This window comes from Helianthus annuus, chromosome 7 (assembly GCF_002127325.2).
Source record: "Helianthus annuus cultivar XRQ/B chromosome 7, HanXRQr2.0-SUNRISE, whole genome shotgun sequence".
Taxonomy (NCBI): domain Eukaryota; kingdom Viridiplantae; phylum Streptophyta; class Magnoliopsida; order Asterales; family Asteraceae; genus Helianthus; species Helianthus annuus.
Genome location: NC_035439.2, coordinates 143,361,181 through 143,375,123, shown reverse-complemented (window position 1 = coordinate 143,375,123; position 13,943 = coordinate 143,361,181). Strand labels below are relative to the sequence as shown.

Here is a 13,943-nt window from a genome sequence, read left to right as displayed (position 1 = left end):
AAATATATTTTTCCACAACACCTATTTAAAAAAAAAAAAAACTCTATAAATTGTAATCCAACTTTTAATGCAATAATGTTTACAATATATAATAAAACCTCAAAAATACTAGAATTCAACTAGAACAGGGGGCTTACAAAACAAATCAAAGTAATAAAACTATATTCAAACATCTTCTAGAGTCTTCCTCTTCCATGGTTGATTATTTATTATTTATTAGTAAAAAAAGTAGTTAAAATCTTTGTGAACTAAAATACAAATTTGTGTAGTTTTTTTTTTTTTTTTTTTTTTTTTTTTTTCAAAAAGTTGGCCACTTGCTTTTGTAACTTGTCAACTAACTACTAACCTCCACTCAACAAAACCTATCAAAAAAAAAAAAAAAAAAAAAAAAAAAAAAAAAAAAAAAAAAAAAAAAACCCTCCACCCAACAAAGATTCCAGGCTTAGATTCTTGGATACCTCTTCTTCTGTCTTTGTATTTCCATTTCATTCATCCAGTCATTTAACCATAATAAACCCTTGTAACCAAAATATGCCATTGCAATCAAACTCACCAAAATGATCACTAACAGTAATAACTTCCTCAATATTCCCATAATTTTCTGTCAAATATTCAAAAAAAAAAAAAAAAAAAAAAGGTGAGCCAAAAAGCCAATGACTTGCTACACTTGTATTGTATGTCTATTTTGGATAGAGGAAAAGAGAAATGGGTAAGTTAGGCGGGCTGGGTAACGGGTCAAAACGCTGATAAACACTTTTTGGCCATAATTCGCTCCTTTAGATAATTGGTGTCAAATATTATCACAAAAATCATATCATGCAGATAGCGTTGTAAGAATTGCTAGGCGCTATACGGACGGTGAGGTACCGATTAGTGATTAATCGGATTGAGATTTTTATATGTAATTTTAGTTTTATATATACACACTCGTTTTATATGTATTTTTTAATTGGAGGGAATTTATAAGGTTTGGCTGGAATCGGGCCATAACTTCGTCGGAATAGGACCCCCGTTGACCGCCTAGCAACTAATCGGCCATTACTCGGCGAGCCTCCAATTAGTGATTAACCGGAGACTAATCGGAGCCTAGGCAGGATTTTTACAACCATGCATGCAATAACTCCTCTAATGTTTTGTATAAGACGATTTTTGAGTATTGGATTAACAATACACACTTCAATCTTTTTTAACCGAGCAAGTACACAGATGGTCCCTGTGGTTTACCAAAATTTTGGGTTTGGTCCCTAGCTTTTTAAAAGTACACGGATGGTCCCTGTGGTTTGCACTTTGTAACGCATTTAGTCCCTTGCCAACAAATCTAAAGGTTTCAGCAGGTCCAGGTTAGGGACTAAATGTGTTACAAAGTGCAAACCACAAGGATCATCCATGTACTTTTGGAAAAAGTTGGGGACGAGATGCATTACAAAATGCAAACCACAGGGACCATCCATGTACTTTTGAAAAGCTAGGGACCAAATCCAAAATTTTCGTAAACCACAGGGACCATCCGTGTACTTTACTCTTTTTAACCTCTTCCGTTTTAAGTTCATTTATTTATTTTGACCCGTTAGAAATAAAAGCCCGAATCAGACCCATTATCTATTGAGCGGGTTGAAATTCCCACATCCAGCAAGCGAAAACTAACCTGAAACGTTGAAACTTGGTAGTCGTGTTGTACTTTGTCTTTCCTTCTTTTACGCTTCCGTACATGATTTTCCACATCTGGCTCCTTTTTCTGAGAAAGTAGCACATAAACTATAAAATTAGGCTTCAATAAAACATTTTCTTCCCTTCTTTTAAAATTATAAGAGTTAATTGCCCGGATGGTCCCTGTGGTTTCACGTTTTTTCACATTTAGTCCCCACCTTTTGAAAATAGCAGGTATGCTCCCTATGGTTTGTTATTTTGTTACTCGGATAGTCCCTAGGTAGATATCAGTTAGTTTGGAAATAGCTGGTATGCTCCCTATGGTTTTTCATTTTGTTACTCGGATAGTCCCCAGAGTAAATGTCAGAGGACTATCCGAGTAACAAAATGACAAACCATAGGGAGCATACCTGCTATTTTCAAAAGATGGGGACTAAACGTGAAAAAATATGAAACCACAGGGACCATCCGGGCAATTAACTCAAATTATAATGTAAAAATGCCTGACCTCAGGAACTACAGATTTCCGAAGGTGCAAATCTGATTCATCAGCTTTGACTTTACTCTTACAATCGGAGATGCACGAAAGAAGTCCGATACCAAATTGATTTTTAGTTATATCTTTTGGATCACGACCACTATTGTGATAAGCAGCTTGTACTTGATGGCACGGCCAATCCTTTTTCACAGTTTGACACTTACATCTTACAACAACCTGTTAAAAAGACGTTGAAATAAATAATTACTCTTGCACTTTATTATATTTGAGGGTGCGTGCTTATTTTTATGTTCGTTTTCGGTTGGTCTACGTTTTGACATAAATTTTGTTAGGAACCGAGTCGGGTCATAAATAATATGTTTTCACTAAACGGTATAAATTTCGAGTTACTTTACGTTCTGACTCCGCCGCAACACGCAGTACCATTCTTTAACTTAAAAAAAAACAATTTTCTTACGAGCTTATTTTTAAGTACATTTCGGTATAAATCCAAGTTGGTTTACGTTTTGACGTAAAGTTTTCTCGATAATGATTCAAGTCAAATATAATACGTTTTCGTGCTTATTTTTATGTCCGTTTTCAGTTGGTCTACGTTTGACATAAATTTTGTTGGGAAACGAGTCGGATCAAATATTTGACGGTAAGGTTACTTTAAGTTTCGACGCTGCGGCAACGGGCGACGGGTCAAAATACTAGTTAAACATAAAATTTAACGCGGTGCAAACAAATTAAACGGCATTGGTATTACCTTTTTGGAGCATTTCTCTGGTGACGGACATTGGCCAACATGACATGTTTCTGGACATAGATGCGTGCAGTTGGGAAGCTTTCTGCACCAACAAACAATGAGGAAAATTTACTGTAAAACTTGTACGTAAACTTAATGTCGAATATCTAGAAAAATGTTGACTGGAAATAGTCAAACCTGTGGCAAGGTCCGCCACATGAGCGGACAGCTACTTGCTCCTTTTCAGACAAACTGTTGTAATATAAGCACTCAAAAACATGCACCATAGCGCCACAATGACATGAACGTTTTATTAGCACCTTGCATGGGGGACAGTCTTCGGGATGGCATCGCAGAGGACATGAATGTGGACACGAAGGTTTTCTCTCCTGAAACACGTCGAAAACTTTAATAAACAAAGGCATTTTCATAGATTGATGTAGGGGCTGTTTGGCAACATCTGAATAGTTAAGTGCTGGACCAGTAAGAGGTCTGAACCATTAAGTGCTGAACCAGTAAGAGATCTGAACCATTAAGAGCCTGTATAATGCTTAACCGTTCAGAGGCAAATGTCTGACCAATTCAGATTAGAGGTCTTAACCATTCAGACTCTGTATATATCTTAACCATTCAGAGGCAAATGTCTGAGCCATTCAAACATCTGCTCGTGAAACAAACAGTCTGAACCATTAAGTGCTGAACCAGTAAGAGGTCTGAACCATTAAGAGCCTGTATAATGCTTAACCGTTCAGAGGCAAATGTCTGACCAATTCCGATTAGAGGTCTTAACCATTCAGACTCTGTATATATCTTAACCATTCAGAGGCAAATGTCTGAACCATTCAAACATCTGCTCGTGAAACAAACAGTCTGAACCATTAAATGCTAAACCAGTAAGAGGTCTGAACCATTAATAGCCTCATTAAGAGATAAACAAACAGCCCTGTAATTATATTAAAAGTGCATAAATAAAAAAAAAATTAAATAAGCGATGTCTAACTCGTTGGCAAGGTAGATTGCACTCTTCACATCGAATCTTGAGGTCGTGGCAGGTTTTAGTGCAAAAATGATTGCCACATGGCAGAAGGTTTCCGCAATAATTATCACAAGAAAACCTTGCTTTATTTGAGCAGACCATCTGCAATACCATATTAAATGTTTTATCTTAATTTCATCAAAACTAGGGGTGCAAACGAGCCGAGCGGCTCGCGAGCTACACGAAATCGGCTCGAGAAAAAGCTCGAAACGAGCCGAGCCTTATCGAGCCCGAGCCGAGCTTGAGCCTAAAATAAAGCTCGTTTGTTTATCGAGCCCGAGCTCGAGCTTCACATGTGAAGCTCGTTAGGCTCGTCAAGCCTTAGTGTAAACGAGCCAAGTCGAGCCGAGCTTATTCAAACTTGTTTACAAGCCGACCTCGAACCTAAAAATAAGCTTATTTAGTAAACGAGCTCGAGCCTGAGCTTCACTTATCGAGCTCACGAGCCTAAAAAGTCTATTATTTATATTATTTTTATTTAATATATTAATTATTAATAGATAATAAACAAGCCGAGCCCGAGCCGAGCTCGAGCTTGAGAAAATACAAACGAGCCGAGCTCGAGCCTTGAAAACAAAGCTCGAATCGAGCCGAGCTCGAGCCCGAGCTCACATAAGTTAATCGAGCTCGAGCTCGAGCCTGGTCAAGCTCGGGCTCGGCTCGGCTCATTTGCACCCCTAATCAGAACAGATGATATATTAACGGTTCACATAAAAAATTAATTTGATAATTTGCACCTACCATCCTCTCGGCTCCGATATGTTCACCGACACACGGCCTCCAAACAAGTTCTGGGCAAGGCGGGCATGCAGAGCCAGGAGTACTATCGTTATGATAATTTTGTTTCTTTTTCTTCGGTTTTAATGTGAATTCGGGATTAGGAGGAGGTATAGGACCGTGACACCTTCATGTAACATATATTATTATACAAAGAGTGAATTTCAAGGATTGTGCTTTATCTTTATACCCATTTTCAGGCGTTGTCCTTTATGTTCAAAATTGACGAGTTTTGTCCTTTATGTTTTCATATCATACACGTTTTGTCCTTTAGACCTAACTCAGTTAGTTTTTTCAGTTAAATTTGGCCATGTGCTTTGCACATGAGGGTATTTTTGTCAATTCAAAGGTAAGTTCAACGGCAGATTTATAGCTCAAAGCTTCTGCAACTTTTGAATTGACAAAAATGCCCTCATGTGCAAAGCACATGACCAAATTTAACTGAAAAAACTAACTGGGTTAGGCCTAAAGGACACAACGTGTATGATATGAAAACATAAAGGACAAAACTCGTCAATTTTGAACATAAAGGACAGCGCCTGAAAATGGGTATAAAGATAAAGGACAATCCTTGAAATTCACTCTTATACAAAAAAGGTAATTAAAAAAAGCAAAAGAAATGGAAGAAAATAAAGAAGAAATGAAGTGAAACCTTAGTTTGCATTTATGTCCGCACGGGTATTCTTCATCACACACAAGACGACATGGTGGGCAGGCTCCATAATGGCACTTATGTGGCTGGACATATATATAAACGCGTACCGTTGGTACGATTTAGTTAAGTAATAAATGGAAGTGTAATGTACATACATTGATATAGTTAGTTAGTTAGTTAGTTAGTTACCTTAGTAATTGACTTATGCCTACATAATGGAGCTATATGGCAGCGTTTGGAACATTTCGGAGGTTTTTGCTCCTTTTCGGTACCACAAGGAACCTGACACATATTTCCGGAAAGATTAATTACATTCAAATATAGAAAGAACATCGGCACCTCATTATGTATAAATGTCACTACAAAATCAATGTATATTTGACTTTTATGTAAAACATAACTGGTAACCGGTATTGCGCAATTTATCATAAATCCGGAAAGGAAAGCTTATAATTTTTTAAAGTTATCATAAATGAAAGCTACGGTTATCTAAAAAAACATGGTTGTAAAAATCACGCCTAGCCTCCGATTAGTCGTCGATTAATCGCCAGTCAGAGGCTCATAAGAGTAATTTTCATCTAATCGGCCAATTAATCGCTGGGCAGCCAATGGTGGTCAAATCCACGGTTTTAAAAAACGCTTGAGGCTTGCGCCTCAAGGCGCGCCTCGAGGCGAAACGGCCAAAAAACGAGTCTGAGGCGCGCCTCATGGGGTTTTTATTGTATATACACCTCAGAGAGGCTGAGGTGCTAAGAAAGGCTGCGCCTCAGGTGCGCCTCAGGGGATTTTGATGGTTGTTTTTGATGTTTTTGACTTTTTGTGTCAATTTCAAGCATTTCATGACTTTTTTATGTGCGTTTTTGATAATTTTGATGAATCTGATGATGAAATTAGTTAGTATTATTATTTTTATAATATATATAATTTTTGTATTTATTTATTAATACTGCCTCGGCCTTACGCCTCGAGGCTTACGTCTCGTGAGGCGAAGGGAAACGCCTCGCAACTCGTTTCCGTTCTTTAAACCTTGGTCAAATCCGGTCCTAATCGGCCAAAATCGATGGCAGTCTAGCGATTCCGGCCAAATGTCGGCCAAATCATGTAAATTCCGGCCAGATTCCGGCCAAAACATGTAAATTCCAACAATTAATCCTATCTACTTAAAAAATATGGATCAAAGAAGGTGTTAAAACATGTCTACTTAAAAAAATGACATAAAAATGTAATTGAAACATGTATATACATATAAAACCGAACGTTACATATAAAATCCCAACTAATTAATCCGTATTAATCGCTAATCAGTACCCCACCGACCGACTAGTGCCTAACGATCTTACAACATGGAAAAAAAACTGTAAAGTCCATATAGCTTAAAGGCTCACCTCAAAATGCGTCTCACCGCAGAAACATGAAATCGTCACCATTACCGGACATGGAGCACACGCACCTCTACAATAATGAAACTTAGTCAATCAGAATACATAAACTTACATATATACAAAAATCATATTAATAAAGCATGATGTCATGCAATAAGTAACAACAACGTATGTTCATATGTTTTTAATAACTATGAGCCCCGTCATCATAGTCGCAATTTAAATACACATACTCGTTAGCTAAAATTTTTAATTATCATGATAACACAAGCTACCTATGGCAAGGAGATGGGCATTTGTGATTCTTGCATCTTAGCTTCTTGTCACATATCTAATACGTCAAAAACATAAAAAATTATTAGTCAAAGAAAATTATAAAGAAAACGAGTAAATTACGTTTTTGGCCCATGTGGTTATATCACTTTTACTATATTAGCCCAAAATAAGAATTTTTAACATATCTGGCCCCATGGTCTCTATAACTAACCATTTTGGCCCCCATGATCTCTAGACTTAGAGGCCAAAATGGTTAGTTATAGAAACCTGGGGGCATATATGTTAAAAATTCTTATTTTGGGCTAATATAGTAAAAGTGATATAATCACAGGGGGCCAAAAACGTAATTTACTCTAAAGAAAACTATAAATGGCGACCGCGGTCGGAAAGCACACCTCCGAACAAGGTGGACAATCACCATCACAACATTTCCGCTTGCAAGCATGGCGTCCACAATCCCGCACTCGTTGGCATTTCCTTTCACATACTACATCTTGATAACAAGGAACCTATTATAAATCCAATTACATTTTTCGAGTTAAGTTCCTGTACAAATAAAATAAACGTACGAATTGGGGGGAAAAAGCAAAAAGTGGCGGTGGCATTTTGGTAATTATCAGCAACTTCAAAATTACTACTAGAGTAATTTTGAGCTTCTGTAGAGTAACTTTGTAAATGTTCATGTAGAGTAATTTTGGTCGTGTAGGGTAATTATCAAAATTGTAGTGTAATTATCAAAATTACACTAACCCCCACCCCCCCCCCAAACTAAAAACTAAACCATAAAGCTAAACCCCATAACTAAATGTTAACAAAATTACTCTACAAGACATTTTCCAAAATTACTCTACTAGAGTAATTTGATAATTACCCTACATTTCCCAAAATTACTCTACAGATGCTCAAAATTACTCTACAAGAGTAATTTTGAAGTTGCTGATAATTACCAGATTGCCACCGCCACTTTTTGCTTTTTCCCCAGTAATTTTGAAGTTGCTGATAATTACCAGATTGCCACCGCCACTTTTTGCTTTTTTCCCCCAATTCGTACGTTTCGTACGTTTATTTTAATTTTATTTGATCCTTTACCCACAATTTTTCTACAATATGAGCATATATTCAAACTTCAAGCAACAAAAATTCAAAAACCACTAAAAAGTAAAAACCAATCCACTTTTTACCTGTTTCTTCAAGCTCCCACATTTACAAGACTTTGTAATAACGATTCTACACGTCTCAACACACGACCCACGATGACACCTCTCCGGACACCGATGAATCCCACACTGCAACTTCTTATCACACGTCCCACCGCAAGACGGCACCACAACATCACAAGCCATTCCTTCGTAAACCCGTTTTCCACACGGGCATGTTCGTCGCCCCTGCAACGGGCAATCACCGCATTCCCCTTCATGACACCCTTTATCACACACATGTTTCCCACACCCAAGCATTTTCTCACAAGGAACCTCACACCTAAACTCCCTCTCACAACACTCTCTTTCCAATTCCACCTTCCTACACCGACACGCGTAAACCCCTCTAGCCCGACACGGCGGGCACTCGCCCTCGTGACATATCTCACCACAACAATGCACATTACAATCCAACAACTTCGAACACGTTTTCCGACACGAAAACTCCTTAAACCCGCACCGTTTCGTATCGACAACCCCGCCACAAAAGCACCGAGCTTTCACTAACTTCGGGCAAGCCGGGCAGGGACCCGGATGACACAACAACAAACATTTATGCCCACAATCATACTTCAAAGGTCTATCACATATTTCCCCACAAGAATGGGGCAAAACCCATGGATCATGAACTGGGTTTTCAACTTTACCACAGAAGCAATAATAAGATTTAGGGATTAGGGTTTTGGGGAACTCGATTCGGCATTTGGGGCAGTTCCAGGTGGCGGTTTGGGCATCTGCGCCGCGCGTGGAGGCGCGTAGGGAGGAGAGATCGGAAGATTGACGGGCCCATGATTGGATGCAGAGGAGGTGGAAGACGGCGAAGCAGCGGGAGGAGCAGGACCAGGTGGGGTCGGTGGGGCGGATGCGTTCGAGGCAGATGAGGCAGGATAAGGCGCCGGCGCGTGAGGAGGTTAAGAAAGATTGGATTTTGGTGAGGTCTGGGTGATCAAGATTGGAGATTTGGAGGTAGGATTGGAAGATTGTGTTTGAAAAGTCTGTGTGATGGTGGGGTTTTTGGGTGGTGGAGTCGGAGTCGGATGAGTCGGAATCGGAAAGGGACGGTGGGGGATGGTGGCGGGCTACGGTGGTGGTGATCGACATTTTTGGGGATCGGAGAAGTGGAAGTGTGATGTGGTTTTGGTTTTATAGTATGCTTATGTTCGTCATTTTTTACTGCCTAGATTCGACTCGACCCGATCTAACCTGAACTGATCTTACCTGATCTAACCTATTCCGAATCGTCACGTATAATTATATATATATATATGGAACCCATTAAGTGTAACTGTTTTCCAAATCATTCTCCACCAGCCACTTAAACTCACAAAAGTAACTTCTCCTATGGCAGTCCAAAACAGTTCTTCACAGTTTCTTCAACAGGTGGTTACCACCATCTTTTTCTACCCATTATCTCCACAATTCAAGCTGGTGGTTTTGCTCAACTCCTCCACAACTCAAGCCTACAATCCTCCTGGTAAACCGCCAATTCAACTGCCCACTCTCCCTTAATTTTAGGGTTTGAAGAGGTTATATATAGATTGATGAGCGCAAGAAGGAAATCCGAAGTGGAGTTCTCCTTGACGACGGTTCCCCCAATGCTCCTGTAACTGCCGATTTGTGCTTCTCACCCACCCATAAATCTATGGGTTCCATCTCCAAATAAAAAATGCAAGAGAGTAGATGCCTCCTACGATTGACAGAGTGAGCAGGGGTTGATTTAATTGATATAGGGTTCCACCCACGGGTTCAAGGTAATTAAGTTCTTAACTCACCAAGCCATGGCGTCATGTACAATCTTAGCCCGAAGGATTGCGGCGGAGCTTTGTTCCTCGTGTAAATAGTAAGGGTTTCATCATCATTAGGTATTTAATTAACCATGAAACGATTGACTGTTAATCTGTTATTTCTTTTATTCACTTCAATTTTTGTTTTTTTTTTCTTCATTTGAAGGGCTGGAGTCGACGAATAAAATAAAAGAGCAGTCAAAAGTCAACAACTGGGATGTGTATGGTTTTAGATTCTCCTTTAGCATACAACCTTATCCAGGTATTTCGACCTAATGCCTCAATGAACTTACATATTGAAAGTTTGATTAAAAAAAAGGAAAGATGAATTGAAAAATGTTGCACTTTTGAGTAGACTTTCCACAATTGCAAAGAGTGTATAACCATTATTTCTTGGTTGTGTTGTACAAAATGTATATGAGTAGTTATAATTGTGCAGTTGTGATAATTTGATTGCAGATAAAGATTGAAGTCATATGTTTTGTTAATTAGGTCTCAAATTGAAACCTCGAAGGAAATGAAGTGGAGCTCGGGTTGGTAAGTCGTTCATCATCGATCATTAGGTAACAATTCACAATCTCAAGTCACCTAACTGACTCGCCATTTCAAAATTTTATCAATTAATACCTAGAAGATGTATATGGTTGGGTTTGAGATACTCCATGAAACCAGTTTTGAAATTATGATTTTCGCAAAGTAATCGGCAAGTGGGTTGGAGAAGGAAAACCTTCAGTTGTACCAGTTCTAGACTAGTGTGTTACAAGTTTTTAACATTACGATTTCTAATAATATTGCAAATGATCATTGTCATTTGGATTACCTTACTTTGATCCTTATTCTTTTCTTTTATGTTTTACAAGTACAATTATGACAATCTTAAAGAACAGAGTGAAAAGTATTTAGATAGCTGGAAGCTAAAAGAGATCATTGCCACTAAAGTTGTACTTGGTGGTTACTTAAGCTTCAATGACACTTTTATTCTTCTGGATCATGAATGATACCGACTTTTTCTCTGGTGAGTAACACATGGCCATAGTATCTTCAAGAAATTTGGCTCTTTTTTTCCTGCACTTTCTGTAGCAAAACGCAAAAACCATAAGAATCGATCAACACCAATTCAAAACTTGCAAAATGGAAACAAGCCCGACAACTATTGATAAACAAGAAGCTGTTATAACCTACAATGAAGATATTTCCTGGGCTAAGGCGAAGCATTATGGTAAGTTTTTGACCGTTTTCATGTTTCGATACAAACACGTTTGGAGAAAATATATATATATATATATATATATTTGTTTGTGCAGAGAATGAATAACTGAAAGAAAGGTGTGCTAAGCTTCTTTTAGGATAAGATATCTTGTGGAATAACATATGTCAGGTGGTGGCAAAGGCACTTCATCTGCTTTGGCTTTATAAAATGCCATTCAAATCTTGCTGGTGCTCTTTATTTGTGATTAAAAAGTTGTTTAATTAAATGGTTTTTGTTCATTTTTAATGTTTTTTTGGTTAAACTTCTTAATCTTTATCTAAAAAGATGTTTAATTTAATGATTTTTGTTGTTAATTTTTCAATGTTTTTTAGTTAAATTTGTAGCTTCTGCGATTAGAGAGCAGCATAAAGTGCTCTAATGTTGGAAGATAGGAAAACAAGATGGGTAAGAAAAGATGGTCAGAACGGGTCAAATTTAGAGAGCAGCATAAAGTGCTCTAATGTTACCACTTTGTAGTCTTCAGAACTGGTCAAATTTACCATCTTTTAGTAAACGGGTCAAGGTACCGCGTTTGTAAACGGGTAAAAATTAACATTTTTTTAAGCGGGTCAAGATTACAATTTATAGTAACCGGATTAAATTATCACTTTTAGGTGACCGGGTCACATGAGCATTTTGGTAAAAGGGACAACATTACCATTTTTGCGGATGGGACAAAATTACCATCTTTAGTAAAGGGGTCAGGTTTACCGTGTTAGTAAGGGGTGAAGGTTACCGTTTTTAGTAAGCGGGTCAGAAGGAGATACTTTATTAAACGCGCCAAACTCATCCTTTTTGGTAATCAGGTCAAACTCTTTTTTTTGTAGTAAATGAGTCAAAATACCATTTTTTGGTGAACTGGTCAAAATTATAATTTTAGTAAACATGTCAAAATTGTCGCTCTTAGTAAGCGAGTCAAATTCATCGTTTTTAGTAATCGAGTCAAATTACCATTTTTAGTGAACGGGTCGAAATTATAATTTCAGTAAACGGGTCAAACATATCATATTTAGTAAACACGTGGGTCGAAATTGTAATTTTAGTAAACGGGTCAAACATATCATATTTAGTAAACACGTGGGTCAAAATTATAACTTTAGAAAACGGGTCAAACATGTTTAGGCACACCGGAACTTTAATGGGTTTTTTATAACATTTATTGATCAGCATGCACTATATAATGGGGAGCATCAATCAGAAGATAAAAAAGAAAAAGGGGCCAAAACTTTATATGCTCTAGGAAACCGAAGCAACAAGCACCTAGTGGCATGGGTAAGATGGTCAATTACTAATTTACATCTACTTTGAGGCCAAATCTATTTGAAGTTTAAAAACAACTTCAAATAGGCCTGTGAAGTAAAATAAAGGCCAAACCAGGCAACCCGGCTTTCAAATTGGTGTTGTCTATGCAAAATCCATTGTTAATTGACTATTTTTGCCCTTCAGCTTAGCCATGATTTTTTCATACAATTGTTTCAACATTGTCTAACCTATGTTGTGTACTTGTGTGTAGGAAGAATTTGAAGCGCCCGATGTCGGCTGATCTCACGCATGTGATGTGACCAATGAAGATTAGTGAGTGTCTCTTTTTTTAGTTACATACTTTGAGGATAAATCGTGCAACTGTGGGTTTCAGGTCATTTGTGATGATGATGTGAGGGAAAATATACCTGCTATGGTTTCTTGCAATGAGGATACACAAGTAATTGCTACCAAAATATGGTTAATAAACAGTACGATAAAACCTTGTGTTTTAACAAGGTATTATTTAATTTTTCTATTGTTTGTGTAAATATCTAAACTTGGCTCTTAAAATTTTTATTTTTAGTACCATACATTGGTGGGAAACTGTTTGATTTGCTTGATGACCATTTTCTTGCTTTTGAAGTCAATTTGAGTCAGGTTATGGTGTGCTTGGGCAGGGTTGGAGGTACAAGTAGGAGGGGTTGAAGCCATGAAATTTGTTGAAAAATGGCAAGAACCTAAGGGATTTAATTTTTACTAGATTACATTGTGGGAACAATTAATTTGGTCTGCGCAGTGTTAATGAAAAGACATAGAAGCTAAGGATGAGAATTGGCAGGGGGCTGGCTTTGAGAGACTAGAGAAAACTTTCATTTGGAGCAAGACACCAACTGACATAGTGGAGTATATGGCAAGATGAGTCTGTGTGAGTGCTAATAATATTAATATTCCTAGAAGGTCATTACAGTGGTGGAAGTTTTTAAAGATTACAAGAGAATTATTATTATTTTAGCTGCAATTTGCGTGTTAATATTGATTTATTACTTATGGTTGTTGAACGTGACATGGTCAACATCATGGAAAACTAAGGCCTAGGAGATCAACTAAGCCACAACGATACAATGTTTAGAGATCATGCATGTTTCATATTCCACACACTTTGGCTTATGTTTTAGTGTCAATGGTCTACTTAAAGATTCAATGCAATATGAGTTATTGAAATTGTCTCCAACATTGCCTTTTCAAGTTTTTAGCATGTTATACATGTAAATGTGACATGTGAATGTAAAAAAATTATGTCATGACGACACTAAAACGCCCGTCCACCGAACGGGTATACTACTAGGGTTTAATAGCGAATCGTGTGTATAGGGTTTTTGTTTATAATATATATCTTTAACGGAAAGATACAATAAGCTTTGACTGTTTTATTTAATTTGTAGACATACAACAGTTGTTTTATATGGT

The 13,943-nt window shown here is 37.6% G+C and overlaps 1 protein-coding gene and 1 long non-coding RNA gene across 12 annotated transcripts; one reads left to right on the top strand and one right to left on the bottom strand.

Annotated features, from left to right (window-relative positions):
* Window positions 1-269: 269 nt before the first annotated feature.
* On the bottom strand, window positions 270-9,337 carry LOC110868965 (NF-X1-type zinc finger protein NFXL2). 2 transcript variants are annotated; one of them, XM_022118252.2, is made up of 13 exons: window positions 8,181-9,337; window positions 7,395-7,508; window positions 6,999-7,054; window positions 6,727-6,793; window positions 5,531-5,623; window positions 5,339-5,424; window positions 4,651-4,813; window positions 3,874-4,011; window positions 3,072-3,262; window positions 2,895-2,976; window positions 2,156-2,362; window positions 1,646-1,735; window positions 270-601 (listed from the first exon to the last, which is right to left on the bottom strand). In XM_022118252.2, exons 1-13 carry the CDS (start codon window positions 9,297-9,299, stop codon window positions 443-445), a joined length of 2,565 nt encoding a protein of 854 aa, XP_021973944.1. In that variant the 5' UTR covers window positions 9,300-9,337; the 3' UTR covers window positions 270-442. The 2 variants fall into 2 exon arrangements, with proteins under 2 accessions (XP_021973944.1, XP_021973945.1); XM_022118253.2 differs by lacking the exon at window positions 3,874-4,011.
* A 565-nt stretch (window positions 9,338-9,902) lies between these two features.
* Window positions 9,903-13,521, top strand: LOC110868966. 10 transcript variants are annotated; one of them, XR_004862972.1, is made up of 7 exons: window positions 9,918-10,060; window positions 10,149-10,244; window positions 10,475-11,201; window positions 11,287-12,503; window positions 12,745-12,806; window positions 12,868-12,992; window positions 13,154-13,521. It is a non-coding gene; the product is annotated as an uncharacterized LOC110868966 (long non-coding RNA). The 10 variants fall into 10 exon arrangements; XR_002552888.2 differs by having other exon boundaries at window positions 11,287-11,419; window positions 11,564-12,503; window positions 12,745-13,521; XR_004862971.1 differs by having other exon boundaries at window positions 11,287-11,636; window positions 12,399-12,503; window positions 12,745-13,521.
* The last annotated feature ends 422 nt before the right edge of the window (window positions 13,522-13,943 follow it).

Bases quoted from the DNA above. Each gene is read 5' to 3' on its own strand.
- LOC110868965 (XM_022118252.2), bottom strand. From the start codon at position 9,299: ATGTCGATCACCACCACCGTAGCCCGCCACCATCCCCCACCGTCCCTT. The intron at 6,794-6,998 runs GTAGCTTGTGTT...TCATTATTGTAG, and splicing joins TGCCCATCTCCTTGCCATAG to AGGTGCGTGTGCTCCATGTC. The intron at 4,012-4,650 runs GTAGGTGCAAAT...ATGGTATTGCAG, and splicing joins ATATCGGAGCCGAGAGGATG to ATGGTCTGCTCAAATAAAGC.